At 39.1% G+C, this 16,773-nt stretch overlaps 1 protein-coding gene across 4 annotated transcripts in view; it reads left to right on the forward strand.

The window, feature by feature from the left end:
• LOC135417567 (aldehyde oxidase 2-like) overlaps nucleotides 1-16,773 on the forward strand; it is a 45,806-nt gene that overhangs the window by 4,015 nt on the left and 25,018 nt on the right. For all 4 annotated transcript variants that reach the window (XR_010432109.1, XM_064661978.1, XM_064661977.1 and 1 more), the window contains exons 3-18: nucleotides 391-487; nucleotides 1,262-1,370; nucleotides 2,317-2,443; nucleotides 3,382-3,443; nucleotides 3,921-4,007; nucleotides 4,884-4,964; nucleotides 7,025-7,169; nucleotides 8,232-8,324; nucleotides 9,198-9,349; nucleotides 10,022-10,115; nucleotides 11,101-11,210; nucleotides 13,342-13,526; nucleotides 13,783-13,945; nucleotides 14,140-14,232; nucleotides 15,687-15,856; nucleotides 16,316-16,427. Coding sequence is in view for 3 of the 4 variants with exons in the window: in XM_064661978.1 (XP_064518048.1) it covers nucleotides 391-487; nucleotides 1,262-1,370; nucleotides 2,317-2,443; nucleotides 3,382-3,443; nucleotides 3,921-4,007; nucleotides 4,884-4,964; nucleotides 7,025-7,169; nucleotides 8,232-8,324; nucleotides 9,198-9,349; nucleotides 10,022-10,115; nucleotides 11,101-11,210; nucleotides 13,342-13,526; nucleotides 13,783-13,945; nucleotides 14,140-14,232; nucleotides 15,687-15,856; nucleotides 16,316-16,427 (1,880 nt within the window). In the remaining variant the exon portion in view is untranslated. The remainder of the gene's footprint in view (nucleotides 1-390; nucleotides 488-1,261; nucleotides 1,371-2,316; nucleotides 2,444-3,381; nucleotides 3,444-3,920; nucleotides 4,008-4,883; nucleotides 4,965-7,024; nucleotides 7,170-8,231; nucleotides 8,325-9,197; nucleotides 9,350-10,021; nucleotides 10,116-11,100; nucleotides 11,211-13,341; nucleotides 13,527-13,782; nucleotides 13,946-14,139; nucleotides 14,233-15,686; nucleotides 15,857-16,315; nucleotides 16,428-16,773) is intronic.

Raw genomic sequence — 16,773 nt, forward strand, 5'->3', positions numbered from 1 at the left:
ATTGTGGTTTGAGTGTGGAGCCTTTGTGCTGAGGCACCTAATGGAGGGAGTCCTTCCAGACAGGGTTTGGGTGTGTGCACTTGGGTATTGTGCTCCATTAAAATCACTGTTTTCCTAGGATGTTCTGGAAGCAGCACTGGAAACATACTGAGATCTGTTGATACTGTTTTGCAAACACAAGATACAGATAATTATGTGCAATGATTAGGAAAGTACTGTGAGTAAGGCTAATAAGAAGACCTATTGCTGTATTTGCTCAAACCATCCCTTTTACAGGGGAGCACCCTCCAGTTCTGCACATGCAGATAAAACAAGGCACACTCAGAAGAACAAAAAGAAAAAATATCTTTTGAATATGGTAATTTTTTTCTTTAACAGTCTCCTTTGCAGTCCGTCTTTCAGGTACAAAATATGGCTGTGGAGTAGGAGGCTGTGGTGCCTGCACTGTGATGATATCCACATATGATCCTGTTGCCAAACTGATACAGTATCCTGGTGCTGATATTTGAAAGCAGTAATTTAGTGTTTTGGGAAAACTGACATTCACTGGGAAATTACAGAATTGAACTCATGATCACACAGTAATAGAGATTTAGATCCTTTCCAATACTTTAAAAAAAACAAACGAAAACAAAAACTCAACACCAAACCCCCAAGCCTTCTGGGAAAATGATGTTTTAGACTGAGTTCTTTATGATTTGAGATTTCAACAGCCCTTTTGTCATCTGCCTCTCCTAAGTCCTTTGTGCTTATTTGAGGATATGCCACTTCTAATAAATTCTCACTACGTGTTTCACATAATCACTGATAAAATCTCCGAGGACTTTTGCAATAGACTTACTACATTGTGGTTGTACAGTTTCTCTCACAGCAGAGTTAGTAGTTCTGGATTGTCTCTCCCTGGCTCTTGAAACTTTGTTCCGTTAGAAGTGCTGTGCCTGACTTCCATCACAGCTGGCCCTAGACTTTGGGTTTTAACAAAATATGTAGGGTTTTTTTTTTCTTTTAACTAAACATTGCACTTCTTTAATTAGAAGAGCCTATTACTTAATGCCTAAGTGCCAGCTCTAGGAGCAGGATGCATACTGTCATGGTCCAAGTGCAGGATTTTTTACGCTTGCATATCCTTCTCCCCATGTCTTTCTAACATCAGAAGTCAGAACATTTCTAGATTAGCTGGAGTGTATATCCTTTGTTTCATCCTCCATGGACTCATACAACAAAGCTATTTAAAGCCACAGTTTTCCTTCACATATCAAAGTCATCGTCCTGCCAACTCTTGCCTTCTCCCGTTATGTTCACTGCATGGTGCTGCTGTCATTACTGTGGAAGGGGTTGGAAGCATAAAAACCCGGATTCATCCAATTCAGGTGAGAGTAAGCTGGACTGTGTAAGGCTGAAAGACTATGAGAGTGTCCTGTCCTATGTCTGTAACAAAACTGGGATCTGTGAGAAGGTGCTGTGAGTCTGTGCAATGCAAAGTCTCTGAAGGGGTTCTAAAAACTGAATGGTGTCTGAGCTTTTTAGATGAACAAGTGTTTGAGGGAATTAATACAACAGTTGCTGGGTTGTGATTGGCCCTGTATGGAGCATGAAAGGAGCTCCTCCTAATGTACTCCCATGCAGGGAGCACATCACAACCTCCACAACATAGGACTATCCAAGCATATGGCAGGTAGGATGCCAGCTTTCAGAAGGGGATGGGAAAGGACAAAGAGCATCAGTGAGTTTCATTTAGTCACCAGTATGGCCTCTGGCCATCTCACTGAGGACAACGGTCTGTGCATATGTGTAGTACGGGATGAATGATTCCAGCTGGCAACCAGACTGGCAGGTATTAAATTAGGCCTATTTGATCTGTGTGCCAGAGATTTCCCTTGGATTAGGTCAGCTCTTTACTTCCTCCTCTCTGGTTTGTCCCTGAAAATCACAGTCTGACCACATAGATTTAAGAATGTTTTCTGAACATTCTCTTTTTGTCTCAATATTATTTTCCAAGGGTCACGACTCTGTGATTGGTCTGTGCTGAAGCTCTGGTTGAGGAGATAGTCTGTGTTCTATCCTTCTTGGTTAGAAATACCTAATGTATGATTGATGTCTAAATGGAAAGTCTCAGGCCTTATTCTATTCTCATAATTAGGATCATGAGGGTCTAAACTGGAGCAAGTATTATCCTTTAACTGTGTGATTGCTCTGAGAATTTGGGATAGTGAAAATGCTGCTGCCATCCTACAGCTGGTAGATGACATACCTGAAGATGGCTATTCAGAAAGTCAGTGAAGCCACATCCTGGACTGTTGTTCTGTTTTGTTCTAGGAAAGGCTGGCCAAATGCAATGGCTCCCAGTGTGGCTTCTGCACCCCTGGAATGGTGATGTCCATGTATGCCTTACTGAGAAACCATGCAGAACCTTCCATGGAGCAGATTATTTCTGCTCTGGATGGTAAGTTACAGGCAGTAAATTGTAAAAAGTGTAATAAAAGGATACATGTTTGATTGCCAAGGTCATAAGTACGATTTAGCTCAAAGAGAAGTAGATGATGGCAGTAGATGGTACTCTGATATAGCCATAATGGCTTAAGGACATCTCAAAATCATCAAAAGATGGTTCACACCGAAGGCTTCTAAAGGGATAAACAGTGGCATTTAGCACTGCATAAATATTTCTGAAAATCCCTGCATTTAGAACAGCCTGTTTTTATAGCCCTCCTGCACCAGCAGCCTCAATATGGTGCAGTAGGAGTACAGTTTTACAAAGAATATGCTGAAAGAGTAGGTTAATATACTGAAAGAGTATAAGTATTCACTGAGTAATACAACAAAGTCTTGCTCTTCAAGCAATATTTACTATAATAGGAAAAGCAACTTCAACTCACTTTCAAGTGTTAAGTTTGCTAGCACTCCTATAGCTCCCAAAGTAATTAACCCCTCCCACCAGAAGATTTTGATTTCATGAGCGAAATGCCAGAAATTGCAGTAGAGATTTTATTACTTCTTCTAAATATATATGAAAACTATCATAGTGATGGATGGCAGTAGATTTTGGATTTGATTGTAAAACCCAAACACTGTAGTGGTACTAGTAATTGTAGAATTTACTTTTGAATTCTTTTCATAATTTGATTTTTTTACATGCATTCACATAAAGTAATTAATATTATTTTTAGAAATGGCCTTAAAAATAATAAATTTTAATAATATAATCACTATTGGAGTAATATTTCTTATTTTTACATATGTGATTTTGCCCATTTGAGCATAGGGACATAAATTTCAGCATTTTGTATCTGCAGGTTTGATGCCAGACCATTTCCAATTGTGCTGGTGCTTCCGAACATTGTTCTGGTTTCTTATGATTGATTATCGTATGGTTTATTTCAGGTAATTTGTGCCGTTGCACAGGATACAGGCCAATTATAGACAGCTACACATCTTTTGCTAGGGTAGGTCAGTATTTTCAAATGTATTTCTTATTTTGGGATAGTTTTTGGTATCTGAAAAGGCTGAGCCTCTCTGAATTACCTATCTGGAGTCTTGCGTCATTTGGAAATTCTTTTTTCGGTTGAGCCTTTGGAAAATCTGTCTCTTTTAGTTTCCAAATGTGCCAAGAGCTTATAGCCACCACTGACTTTTGGTTTACATGTACCCTTGCAATGCAGTGGAAAATCCTCTGCATCAGTTACAAGGACTTGATCTAAACACCACTGAAGTAATTTTGATTTTTTCCATTTACTTCGTGGATACCTGGGTACCCAAAGGGAACTCACTCCTAGGGGTCCTATGGTTTAAGGGGTCTCCTGGAGCAACTTCAAATGGCTGAACAAATCTGATTTGGAACAGGAAGCATCAAAACGTTAATTTTACAAATAAATCACTAAGCTGCCTCATTGCTTTTATATAATAGAATATGATTTCTTTAGGAGCCAACATGTTGCCAACTCAGAGGAACTGGACAATGTTGCTTGGATCAGGAGGAATGTGTCTGTTCATCTTCTACAGGGGGTCAGGTAAGTTACAATAGATTTTTTTTCTTGTTAACTCCTGTTTGCGTTGTCAGATTTGTAGGAAGGGGTGATCTTTAACTATGGCAGCAGCTACTTTTCTAGCTTTGGACATTTAGACCAGACTGAACTCCAGGCTCTCTGCCCTTGTTGCTGCAGAAAGGTAGCACAAGCATATCTGCATTGTTATTATCTGTGTTATTAGAATCACAGATTCACAGAATTACAGAATATGCCTAGTTGGAAGGGACCCACAAGGATCATTGAGCCCAGTCCTTAGCCCTGCACAGGACCCTCCCCAAGAGTCACACCATGAACCTGAGAGCACTGTCCAAACGCTCCTTGAACTCTGTCAGGCGGTTCTTGAAGTGCTTATGCAAGGCTGGAGAGGAGCTTTGCATAAGGCTCTCCTAAAGCAGAAAACAATTCTTTCTGATCAGATGGACATTATTTGTTGTCATGTCAAGCTCTGTCAGAAAACTCCTTAAGAGACACAGTTATGAACAGAACATAACTATACTATCCAGCCCTGCACTTTCCCACAGTACACATTGCACCCAGTGTGGTGCAATACATTTGCTATGACCAGTTTCAGGAAATACTGCAAGATTTTTCTTGAAGCTTGATGTATTTCAAGCAAAGGCTTGAGAGGGATTGGTATGATAGTCTGTCTCTTGAGTAGTCCATCTTTTGAGTAGTCTGTGAATAAACTAAAGATTAGAAATTAATTAGGGGATCTTGAATTTTTGAACACAACCTATAAAGTGTCAAAACTGTCTCACACTAGGAAATAATCTCATCTGTTGACAAAGACTTGAAACTTAGTCTGAATATGTGCATTCTGCTCTCTCTCTCTTCCCCTCCCCCCCAATTTATTTGCAGATCCTTTCAGGTCTTTGCAATCCAGAACAATTCCTGCCCATGGATCCAACACAGGAATTTATATTTCCTCCTGAACTAATGGTAGGCCTTACTGACTTCTGTTATCTTGCAAGCATGACTGAGTTCCCACAGAAGTTGAAAACCTTATGTTTTTGTGAAACTGAAACATCTATCCTCAGATAAATAGAAAACACTAGTTTTAGTCACAAATAATGAGGCATTTCAATGTGGACAATCCGCATGTTGTCATTATTAGAAATAGATCATATTTAAAAAGCAATTTGTTTCCCTCTGCAGAACCAACATTTCCCAAAAGAGCTCCTTACTCATAACCATTATTTTGGACCAGTTGGCTTTTTTGTGGAATATAGTATTTGCTTTGAAAGATCCCAAATGAACTTTCCATCTTTTCTGTTTTGTATTCTCTGTTGGATTCAAGTCATTGTTTGCTTCCAGCTGGTAAACAGACCCTAGCAACCTGAGACTGGACTTACAGGCAAGTCCACAGGAAAGGCAAATGACCTGAAGAGGAAAGAAGAGGGTTTATTACAGTAGTTATTGGAAACTCATAGAAGGACAGATGGAAACTTAAAAAGAGGAGGAGGAGGAAAGTGCCCATAATCTGCAGGCAGAGGCAAGAGAAGAGATCTGTGAAAATAGTAGGGCAGGGTTTACCCAAATCAAACTGAGCAGAATCCAAGCAGGCAGCTCCAGGCAGTTTTTTAATCCTCACTCATGTTTCAGCAGCTTCTTATGAAATTCCTTGTGTGCACTCCTTTTGCAATTCGTGGGCAGTTCTTGCTGATATTACACAACCACCCTAGAGGCACAAAAGTTCATTTGAGTTCTGAAAATGCACGGCACAGTTCTCTGGTTTGTCACTGTACTACAGAATGCTGTTCACTGCGTGATAGTTGACTTTGTAAACATTTGTCATAGAGTGCATCTTTATTATTTAATGATTGTCTCTCAGTGCAGAACATGCTCAGTAGGCCATAAGCTCCTTTATGAAACCATGAAGTGGAAAGTAAATTTGCTTTTCTGCTATTGTCTTGGAGAGACTCATGCTTTAAAAGTGCAAGTATTAAGTGAATATTTTGCAAATTTTATACTTGGATTAAAGATCTTGGCTAAAGTGCTGCTGGCTGAAAAAGCTGGTCAGCCAGAAAGGAGGTGCCATCATCTGCTCTACGTGTTCAGACTGAGCTGCCAGGAGGACGGAACTGCTTCTCCAGGCTACATGAGGTGCCCATGCCAGTAGGATTATGATTGCTTCCACAGACACATAGCTCCTTTTTTGTGTTTCAGATATGTCTTTTACCTAGAAGGCCAGTCCATAGCTGGAACTGTTTTCTGGCTAGTCCACTGGTCTGTTTGTTCACTGCATTGTCTGCAAAGACAGGTGTTTCTCAGGGATTGCTTTTGCATATTTTGAAATTATGATTCCACATGGCACTTGTCAAATATGAAAAGAACATGTATGATATTGTCAGGGTGGAAAAAAAATTTATATAGTTTTGTAAGACAGGAGGTGCTGGAAAACCACTTTATTTAACAAAAATGTAAATTCTGATCAACCATCCCAAGGAGACAATATCTCTGAAAAGACTAGTCCTTGCAGACAAATGGGAAAGTAGGTATTTCTATTTTTAAAAGCATTTTACCTATTATAGAAACTAGTTTGGATCTAGTATAGTAGATACATGACTCTCAGCAAATGGGGATGTAGTGATCCTCCCTGACTAAGAGAATATGTCTTGTATTCTGTCACATATGCAGTGAGATTTTGGCATTCTGATTTCCCACGAAGTCCAGTCACATTGCTTTATTGTTTACATCATATACAATGGGAGTCTTTCAGAATCATCAGAGCAGGAGAAAGAAACATGAAACTAATCTCCTACTATTCATTTAGTGTGTCTCTTACCAAGTCATTTAGTTCATTCTCATCTCAGTTTCTTGAGCAATAATGTAGTTACAATAAAAGCTCAGCACTGTTCAGCACAACAGGAACCTCAGATGAAAAACCTCATTAATGTCTCACTGTCTATCATAACACAGTGTCCTACTGAGCAATATGGTCATTTATATTTTTATTGGCACAAGTCAAATTTACCAAGTCTTTGTCATTTCTACCACAGAGAATGGCTCAAGAGCAGCAAAGAACAACTCTGATTTTTCATGGCAAAAGAACAACATGGATTTCTCCTCCTAGCCTGAAGAAGCTTCTGAAGCTGAAAGCCAAGTATCCAAAGGCACCTTTGGTTGTGGGGAACACTAGTGTGGGTATGGAAGGACAAAAGATCTTCTGACACAGGGACTACATTGTGCAGTAGGCACATAATCCTGCATTTTCTCTTCCAGGGATCCTAAATGCATTTTGTCACCACAAGGATTGTGCTTCAATATTTAGGCCAATGTAATTTCCCATGACTTTTTTGCAGCAAATCAACAACTAAATTAGGACTAGTACCAGCTGTCACCCAAGTCCAGAATCTGTGCTGCCTAACTTCCCTCAGTAACCTCAGTCTCAGAGACACAATTTGTGAAGGACTCATGCTGATGAGAGGCAAACATTTCACATCCCATTTAACATCAAGCATCACAAAATAAATAATGCCCAGAAAAGGGCATGATATCCAGGCATTGGCTAAATTCTGCATATTATGGATGGCAGGGTTTTGTTTTTAGAAATTGTTAGTATACTTTTTTTGAGGGAGTATCCATCAGGATGAATTTGGTAAGAATATTTCCTTCACTGTTGAGACAACAAAGGCCCAGATCTAAAGAGAATCCTTTAGATCTTTTATATATCTGTACATTGCCTAGTATGGCAATGGGCATGGCATTTGTTTAGTAATATACTCCCATGATGCAGTACTTGGCAAAATGGCAAATCTCTTAAAAACTTCAAGTCTCTTTACATCAAAGGAAAGCTCTTTATTGTCATCAGAAAGACATTGCACAAGAAGAGAACAAGGGAAGCAAAAAAATTATATAGCTCACATAAAAAGGTGGAGTGAATAGCTAGAAACATGATGAAGCATGTGTGGAATTGTGTATAGCTTTCAGGTGAGAGGTGAAATCTGAGTTTGATATGGGAAAGGACCAGAAACCAGTTCCGAGGAGCAAGGAACAGGAGCCAGAAAAGACAATATTAGACTTTGAACTTCAGATGGGCCTGGTAAAAGCAGTAAAATGTGATACTCAAGATACTGCACAACAAAACCTATAAGACACTGAAACTACTTAGTTACAGTGGTTTTGAACTTTTCAGTCTCCATGTTCAGGAATATGGTTAATTCTTTAAACACATCTCTAATCATACTATCATACTTCGCCTTTCAGGACTCAGAAGAAATCACAGTGGTGCCTATCATCCAATCATTCTCCATCCTGTTAGGATTTCAGAAATGCATGTTGTGAGTAGCACAAGTGATGGTAAGTTTCCAAGTTATCTCTACTGTGTTACAAACGATGGCAACTAAATTAACTTGGGTCCTGCACCTGAAGCAGCAAAAACCATCGACTCTCATTGGTGTGGAGCTTTGTTTTTGAGTTTTTTGTCTCATTTCACTGAGCCTTTTGAACCAATATGTCAGCTCACCTATGGTCTTGAAATGATGGATTGATTGTGATAGATAATTTATTAAACTGTTCTGTGGATATGTATTTGTTCAAATCTCAAATTTCTGCAGACAGCAAGCATAGGGGAAGGCCCTAAGTCAGCCTTATTTTTGTTTTCAACTGGTCAAGAGCCTTTCTATCACAACCATATATCTAACAAAGTCCACAGAGTATTGATTAGGCTAGGGCTTGATTTTCAACACAAAATATTCAAACATAAATTTCCAATCTGAAATACTATAGGATTTTCTTTGGAGTGGCTGGGCTACTTCAGTGTTCACTGAAGTCCGTGGTGGTGGCTTCTCTGATACTACTGGGAGTGTGATAGAGTGTTTGCAGCTCAGTCTTGGAAGACTCCGACAATTTGACAATCCTTCCTCCTAAATCAACTGTTATTCGTGTCTTTTGGGATACACAGCACAAAAAAAGGGATGTGCACTACTGTGTGAAAATATTCAATGTACATTTTTCAGGCATGTCTTTATAGTGGGAACTATTGCTGAATAAGCAAGTAGTACTTGCATTTCTTATTGCATGTAATATAAAATCCACCTTCCTATCATTTCTCTTTGTCATCCTGCTGCCAAAAGCTGTATACAGAAGCAATTCTTTAGAGGTCATATCAGCTATATATTGCATTTATTCTGTGGCACGATGATTTCACTGTTTAAACTCATTTGATTTCAGGGCTAGTAATAGGAGCTGCCTGCTGCTTGGCCCAGCTCAGAGACATCCTAATGAAGGCAGTCACAGAACTTCCAGCAGAGAAAACAAAAACATACCGAGCTCTCTTGCAGCACCTGAGAACTCTAGCTGGAGAACAGATCAGGAGCATGGCGGTATGTATTCAGCAGTGACAGTAAATAAGACATCACCACAGACATATCTGTGTGAATGTCAATTATGAGGCTGGGATCGTGCTTTATAAGGCTAAAACGTTACTACTATCACAAATGTTGTGTGAAATAACTAGGAGTCCTAGGCTAGTTAGTGAGGGCAAATACCCAGAGAACTATGACAAGAGAAACTCTGCTATTCCTGCTCAGTGGATGAGCAGAGAACTGGAGGAGACTGGGAAAAGAAGAAAAGGGACATTCTCTGGTAAAGTGCTGTAGAGTGCAGCCAATCATGCTTTAAGTTGACTATCAACACATAGCTGTTTACCCATCATGTATTAGGTATCTCTGATCTTGTCCCTAATTTTCCTTTAAAATCCTCTTACTGTATTTCTTCCTTTAAGGAAGAAAATTCAAGGGAATGGCCATGCCTTTGGGCAGCAAAAAAGTAAACCTGGTCTCCGTCAACAGAGACAATATGAGAAAGGGCTTTTGAAGGGAGCAATAGATTAAATCACATTAAAATGTACAAAAGTAGAACTTTGTTTAAAATTAAACAAAACAAATATAAGTTCTTCCATCAGGTCTTTTAATGGAATAAAATGGGGTTATGATACAGATCCTTGTTACATGTAGGAAGGGCAAGCCTAAAAATAACCTCATTGTTTGTTAAAGTCTTTAGGAGGACACATTGTAAGCAGAGGATCATCCTGGGACTTGAATCCAATCTTATCAGTTGGCAAATCTGTCCTCAACTTAGCATCAGAAGGTAAGCTTTCAGCCCCCTGCCAGATACTTTTGTTGGATAGGCAGAACATTGCAACAAAGAATATGTCTACAGGTAACAGTTTTCAAATTAAATACTACTGTGCATCTCCTAAATGAATTAGAATGGTATATTCAGGAGAATGGAGAACATTATCCTGGTATTTGCTTGTCATTATAACTTGCAAAAAGTATCTTGCCAGTAGAAAACATTGTCTTTCTGTTTAACAAGACAAAAGGAAGCAGCATCTAGCCATCTCATGAATGTAAGGTCAGCACACCTGATGGGTAGAAAGGCCTCCTTTCTACACTGTCTTTGGTTATATTGCTGCATTTATCAGACAGTTTAGCTCTGTCTTGGAACTCCAACACTGTTTGCTTTTATTGCTTATGCCTGTTTCATTTTAAGAAAAACTTTTAGGGCCTAGAAATTTCTCCTGAGGTCATCCGTACTTTTGTGGATATGTATGTGTGTGTATACATGTACACTGTGTTTAAATTGCTACCAGTAATCAAGTTAAAGCTTTGGAAAATCTTGGCAACATTTCTACTGTCTTTGATGTACAGGGCTGATTTCCCATCTCATTGCAGTGCTTGAATAGTTTCTTAAAAGTTACCGTGATTTAATGATTTAATGGTCTAAAGAGCTTTTGAGTAGAAACAGAATAGCTATATTTAAACCTAAATAACTGCTTTTCTGAATATTATTAGCATTTGAAAGACATGTATTTTCCAGAAAGTATAAAATACTTAGTATTTTATCTGTGATGGAGAACTATAGCATTCATATAAGGAAATATATTGCACCTAATATGTAACTTAGATTAGCCTTTCACTCAAAGGCTAGATCCTGAGTGGTGCAGACAGTTCTAAGGCCATATTGGCCTTTATATATTCTTTTGCACAGAATCAACAAATTTGAATCTGCAATGCAGAAATGTTTCCTTCTTGCTTCACATTCAGTAACAGACTAGAGTTTTCTCCAACAGATGGTGAAAGACAGATTCTTTTAAATGATCGTTTCCTTGCTGGCTGTGAGCATGCAGACATAAATGCCAAGGAGGTCATTGTTTCTGTTCTCATTCCATACTCTATGAAGGTAAGACCCCAATATTTCAAAAGTTTCATTCAGGTTCCAGGGTAGTTATTAGCATTATATCCACTGTTTCCAGTAGGCATTGAAACATGCAGGCTACTACTGCTTTGGAAGTAGCTAAGAAAGTTCTGGCATCCTTCTCTTCCCGTCTCCCACTTCTTCCAGCTGGCCATCATCTTCTGCTTCTTTTGGGTCTCTTACTGCTTTTTCCCCAGTCTTAAATGTGTGCTTCTGCCCCTTCCAGACACAGAAATTTAGGCTGCCTGGATATTTGCAGGAAAAGTGCCATATTGTCACATAGCTTTCAGCGATAAAGGTAATTTCTGACCTCTTCTCACTAATCAGCGATTTACAATGAATAATCCTGCGTTGTCCGTGCAACTACTCAAAAAATAAGGTCCTGACTACTGCGACCGAAGGTGGCAGCGTGTGGCATTAGGGGTTGGGGGCAGAGGAAATGGTGTCCTGGTTACTGTATTCTTAGATATCCCTCTAGTGGATGTGAGGAAAAGTACGGGGCGAGTAGGGGAAGACCTGACTACAAGCTGGTATGTTTTGACTGAAGTCAGTGAGCGACAGACCACAGGAGTCTCTGCCAACCTTGACATCAAAGGGTCAGTCCCCAGAGTAGCTGCCCACTGCAATGCAACCTATTAAACATATGTGGCTTCGTGCTGGATGAGGCTTCTGCCCAGGAAAAGTTGGCTGGCCATGGCAGGTTTCCCATGAAAAACAAAAGGATTCCCATGAGCTCAAAGCCTGCAAAAGCATAGTTACTGCTGCATTGGCAGCAGTAACAGTGCTTCTGCTGCCTAGAAACTATGAACCTTAGTAGTGATTTGAGAAACAAACAGCCTGGAAGAGAAACGGGTTATTTCATTCCACAAAGTAAAACAAAAAAGAAATCCCAACCTGCTTTGTCCAATGACAAGTTGTGCCACAAAGCCAAATCTATCACAAAGAGTATTTCAGAGCCTTTCAGAGAGAGACAGTCGCACCTAGGAACAGCAGAGGTGAGGACAACAAAATGAACAAAAGACAATAGCACTGCTGGCAAACTCAGAAGGTTGCTCTGAAGAGCAGGAAAATTATCAGCTGTCACATGAATAATATGAGATTAAGAAGTCTCACCATGGGAAATTAACACCACTTTCTGGGGAGGCTGCTTCTGCCACTCACTTTCATGCTGAATCGCCTTTTTGATTAACTCTGCTAACACAATGAACAGGCACACACAAAGGTTTTTTGCAAGACTTGTCAACAGAATGTGTAGAGGGAAACTTGGCCATCAGTTTTCCCTGTTGTTCCTGTCAGCTGCTGGCTTTTGGGTTTGGGTAGTTTGATATGAACATTGCTTCAGTTAAGCAATGTAAATCCTGTTGAGAGGATTTTCCATCTCTGACAAGACTCACTGTTCAACATGTAATCCTGAATTTCACATTTGTCATGAGAGTATCACAGACTCATAGTGAAGATCTAACCTGCTAACCCTCACTTTAAAAGTTCTGTGGCTGTCTGATTCTGAAGTTTCTTTCTGGGGCTACAGAAATAGCACTTCATACAGTTTCTTCAACGGACTCATCTATGCCTGATCATGAAAGATAATGCTATTATGTTTTCTTTTAAAATATGTGGCTTTGTCCCCAGAACAAAATATTTCTGACACTAGAAAGCCCAGCTGTTTCTAGTGCTTCCTCTGTAAATGCCATTACTATAGCATAAAATGTAAAATCTCTGAGTGTAAAATCTTCACAAAATCAGGGTCCTTAACACGGTGGGACCTCCATGTCCTGGAGAAGAAACCACTAATTTCTAAGCTGGAATTAAACTTAAAGAACATACAGGCCATATATATGAAGTGGCTTATATCAGGACAAGGGTTCTTCTCCAGCACTCTGAAATCATTAAATCACTGATAAAGTCATTAAAATTTTGGCCATGTTTTCTTACATGTAGATAACCTCAAATAATGTCCCCTCTTAGTACAACAGTCTAGGATTAGCTTAGTACTTCAAGAAAAATAAAAAGTTTAACTGAAACTTTGGCCAATGGTAACACCTAAAATACAAGAAAAATAGATTTCAGTCATTTCTCACATTGATGGAATTTTTCCTTCCTTTTTTTTTCCCATTAGGATGCCTTTATTTCAGCCTTCAGGCAGGCTGAAAGACAGAAAAATGCTTTGTCTATAGTGAATTCTGGAATGCGAGTGCTCTTCCGTCCAGGCACAGACACCATTGTAGATCTGAGTATTTTATTTGGAGGCATTGGCTCAACCACACTCAGTGCAAGAAAGTCCTGTGAGAAGCTTATAGGAAGGTACTGGATATCTTAATGTATTTAACCAAAAAGAAGGAGTCATAGTGTGAAGCGTGGGGTTTGCTTGATGGTACCAGTGGAGATCCCACCATCAGCCTCTCACACTGTATTTGACCTGTCCTTTCTAACAATAGATTATTTCTTGATATAACTTAAGCTGATTCACTTATTACTTCACAAAAACTTCACAATATTTTTAGCCACCTGTTACTTATAAAGAGATGTGTGTTCATATTAGTCTGCTTTTTTTTACCAGGCAATGGAATGATCAGATGCTGAATGAAGCTTGCAAGCTGGTGCTAGAGGAAATTGTTCTCCCTCCATCAGCTTCAGGTGGAAAAGTAGAATATAGGAGAACTCTGCTTGTCAGCTTTCTTTTCAGATTTTACCTGGAAGTGTTACATGGTTTACATCAGATGGTAAGCACTGGAGAAGAATTGCATACCCACATCAGCATATAGACTGCAGGAAAACTCTGCTTTTTTAAAGATAAAGGGATGTGTGAGGGAAGGGTAAAGGTGTTAGGCCTTACTTCAAAACATGTGAAGGGAAAACTTTTCTTTTAGAAATAAGGGTCTGAGAACACTGCTTTGACAGTATCCCTTCTTTTCAGTATCCCTTCAGGTATGCTGAGCTTTCACAGGAGAAGATGAGTGCTTTGGGAATGCTGCAAAGTGGTGTTCCCCAGGGTGTCCAGATCTATCAGGTGATGTGTGTTTGTAGCTAGGACTACCATACACCCTCTTTTTTAATGAGTGTTTTGCCCTTCTAACCTTCCATTATTAAGCCTCTACTAATTGTAATGTGAAGCTGCTGAAATGTTTGTTGCTGTGGGAAATCTTTTAAATTTTTGTAGATTTCCTGGTCTTTCAGGGTACAGATGCACTCCTGGTCTTCAAGGTGTTGTGCAGATCAGGCTGTCCTGACACAGCTGAAACAGGGAACACAGCTTTCAGCAATGAAAGAGCTCAGCAGGATTTAGTTAAACTGCCTGGTGGGCCTCAGTACAAATAAATGAAATAACCTACTGCAGCATCTCTGTGATTGTTCAAGCCTGAAAGACTTCTTTGCAAAGCTACAGTATAGAAAGGAGAAGTGGTTGGCATATGAAAAAGTTTGTTCAGTAGAAGATCTCAATTTTAAAAATTTTGAATTTCATCAAGATTTCTTCCCCTTTTTTTGTTTTGTTGCAAAATTTAAAAACTTTTAAAATCAAACTTTTGCTGCTTCTTATCAGTTTTCTACCGAAAACTTTCAGCATCAGCCAAGAATTTGGTGTTTGTCCTTTGAGAGACTAAGAAATGTTTTACAGAGAACTCTTTACTTGGTAAAAGTCCAAACAAAACATAAATGTTGGAAGATTTTCGTGGTCCCCAGTAATACTCTGTTTCAAGCTAATGTGAACTAGCAATTCAACAACAGAGAGCACCAAAGATATATTTTAATTAAGTATGCCTGAAATGCTTTCAATTACAGGCTGTCTTTGAAGTAATAGAAGAATAGGGAATTTAAAGAGCAAAAAAATGAATTAAACCATTTTTTAGTCTAGTCAGCACTATCTAGAATATTAATTTACCTGTCTCTTTAGGAAGATGGACAAGAAGGAATTACAATGATTCCTGAATATAGTCCTGATTTAAGATATATTTTCTCTGAAGTAAACAGTATGAAATATGATTGTTTGAAGCAGTGGTGATGGCAAAGTGTGTAAGAGCGTGGCTTGCACAAGATGCTACCAGAAGCAGCGTGGACCCAGCAGACAGGCCAACTATAAGATCCAGATTACTTTAGCTCTCCTTTATCTGCTGTGGTTCCACTGTGTAAACTAGTCATTTTGTCTCTTTTACCTATCTTTTTCTTGATTTTTTCCACCTCTGTTTATTTAGTGCAATCTTTCCACAGAAGAGACTGCCATGTACTATAGACATGAATGGTATCTAATACAGTGTATTTCTCAGACGTCTGCCAGGGCCACCTTGGTGCCAAGATAGCATGATCTAAAAGTTTAATTAGTCCTTTATGAGGCATGCATCCCACAAGTATCATCATAAAATTTAGATAGTTCCACATAGCATTTTTGATCACCAAATATCCTCAGAAAGTGTTTTTAAGTAAAGGCTCCTATAGACTGGTCTGTCTTGAGGACAACATGTGTTGCAGGATGTTGACCCAGGACAGTCTCCACAAGATCCCGTGGGCCGTCCCATCAGGCACCAGTCTGGAATTAAGCACACCACTGGTGAGGCAGTTTTCATTGATGACATTCGTCCTGTGGATGGAGAACTCTCCCTAGCTGTGGTCACCAGCGTTAAAGCCCATGCAAAGATCATGTAAGTAAGAAAAAACTACAAGCACATAAGTATGTTAACAAGTATTTTCTATTTTTATTATCTGATTTGGCCATATTACGAGGTATGTATATATTATGAGGTAAGAATTTCTTTGCTGTGTGCTTTAAAAAGTGTCAGATATGGAAAGAAGAGTCCACATTATTGCATTCACCCATTGTAGTACAAAAAAAAAAGTGTAAAAAATATATTCTTATATTTTGTAAGTAGTGGAACTAGCATTAAAAGAGCTGTTCTATGACATGCACACACAGATGCTCATGCCTTCCATTTATTTTTTTTCTCAATATGCTAATCAACACATTTCCCTTCTCTATGTAGAGATCTGTCATGAGAATACTAAGTAGATTATCTTTCTGTCCCAGAGTTCACGGCATTACTTGTACTAGAGTTATTTGTACCACATACTGTACTCATTTATGTGCGTGTTCTTCTTTCCAGATCAATTGATGCATCAGAAGCCCTTCAGGTGCCAGGAGTGGTTGATGTAGTGACAGCAAGAGATGTTCCAGGGAAAAATGGCAAAGATGAGCAAGCATATGCAGAAGATAAGGTATTTCTTGCTTCTGGAGGAGTCTCTGAACATTTTGGTACAGTTATTTATGAAATAGGAAAGTGAGTTTGCAAGTATCATCTTATTGCAATGAAGTGAAAGTAAGTGCAAAATCAATTAATGCAGAACCAGGCAAACTGGGCTGAGCAGAATTACCATTCCCCAGTAAGAGAGAAAGGAAAAATTCTCTTAAATAACTTAGGGTTTAAGTGAATAAGCCATGATTCCTTAAGGGCTGATAAATGAGTGATTGTCATGGGTTCTGAGAAAGTATGAAACAGCCATGATATCTGAAGTTTTAAAAGATGAGACAAATAAAATGAGAATTGCCTAGTTGGAACCAATA

The sequence above is a fragment of the Pseudopipra pipra genome, chromosome 7 (assembly GCF_036250125.1).
Source record: "Pseudopipra pipra isolate bDixPip1 chromosome 7, bDixPip1.hap1, whole genome shotgun sequence".
Taxonomy (NCBI): Eukaryota; Metazoa; Chordata; class Aves; order Passeriformes; family Pipridae; genus Pseudopipra; species Pseudopipra pipra.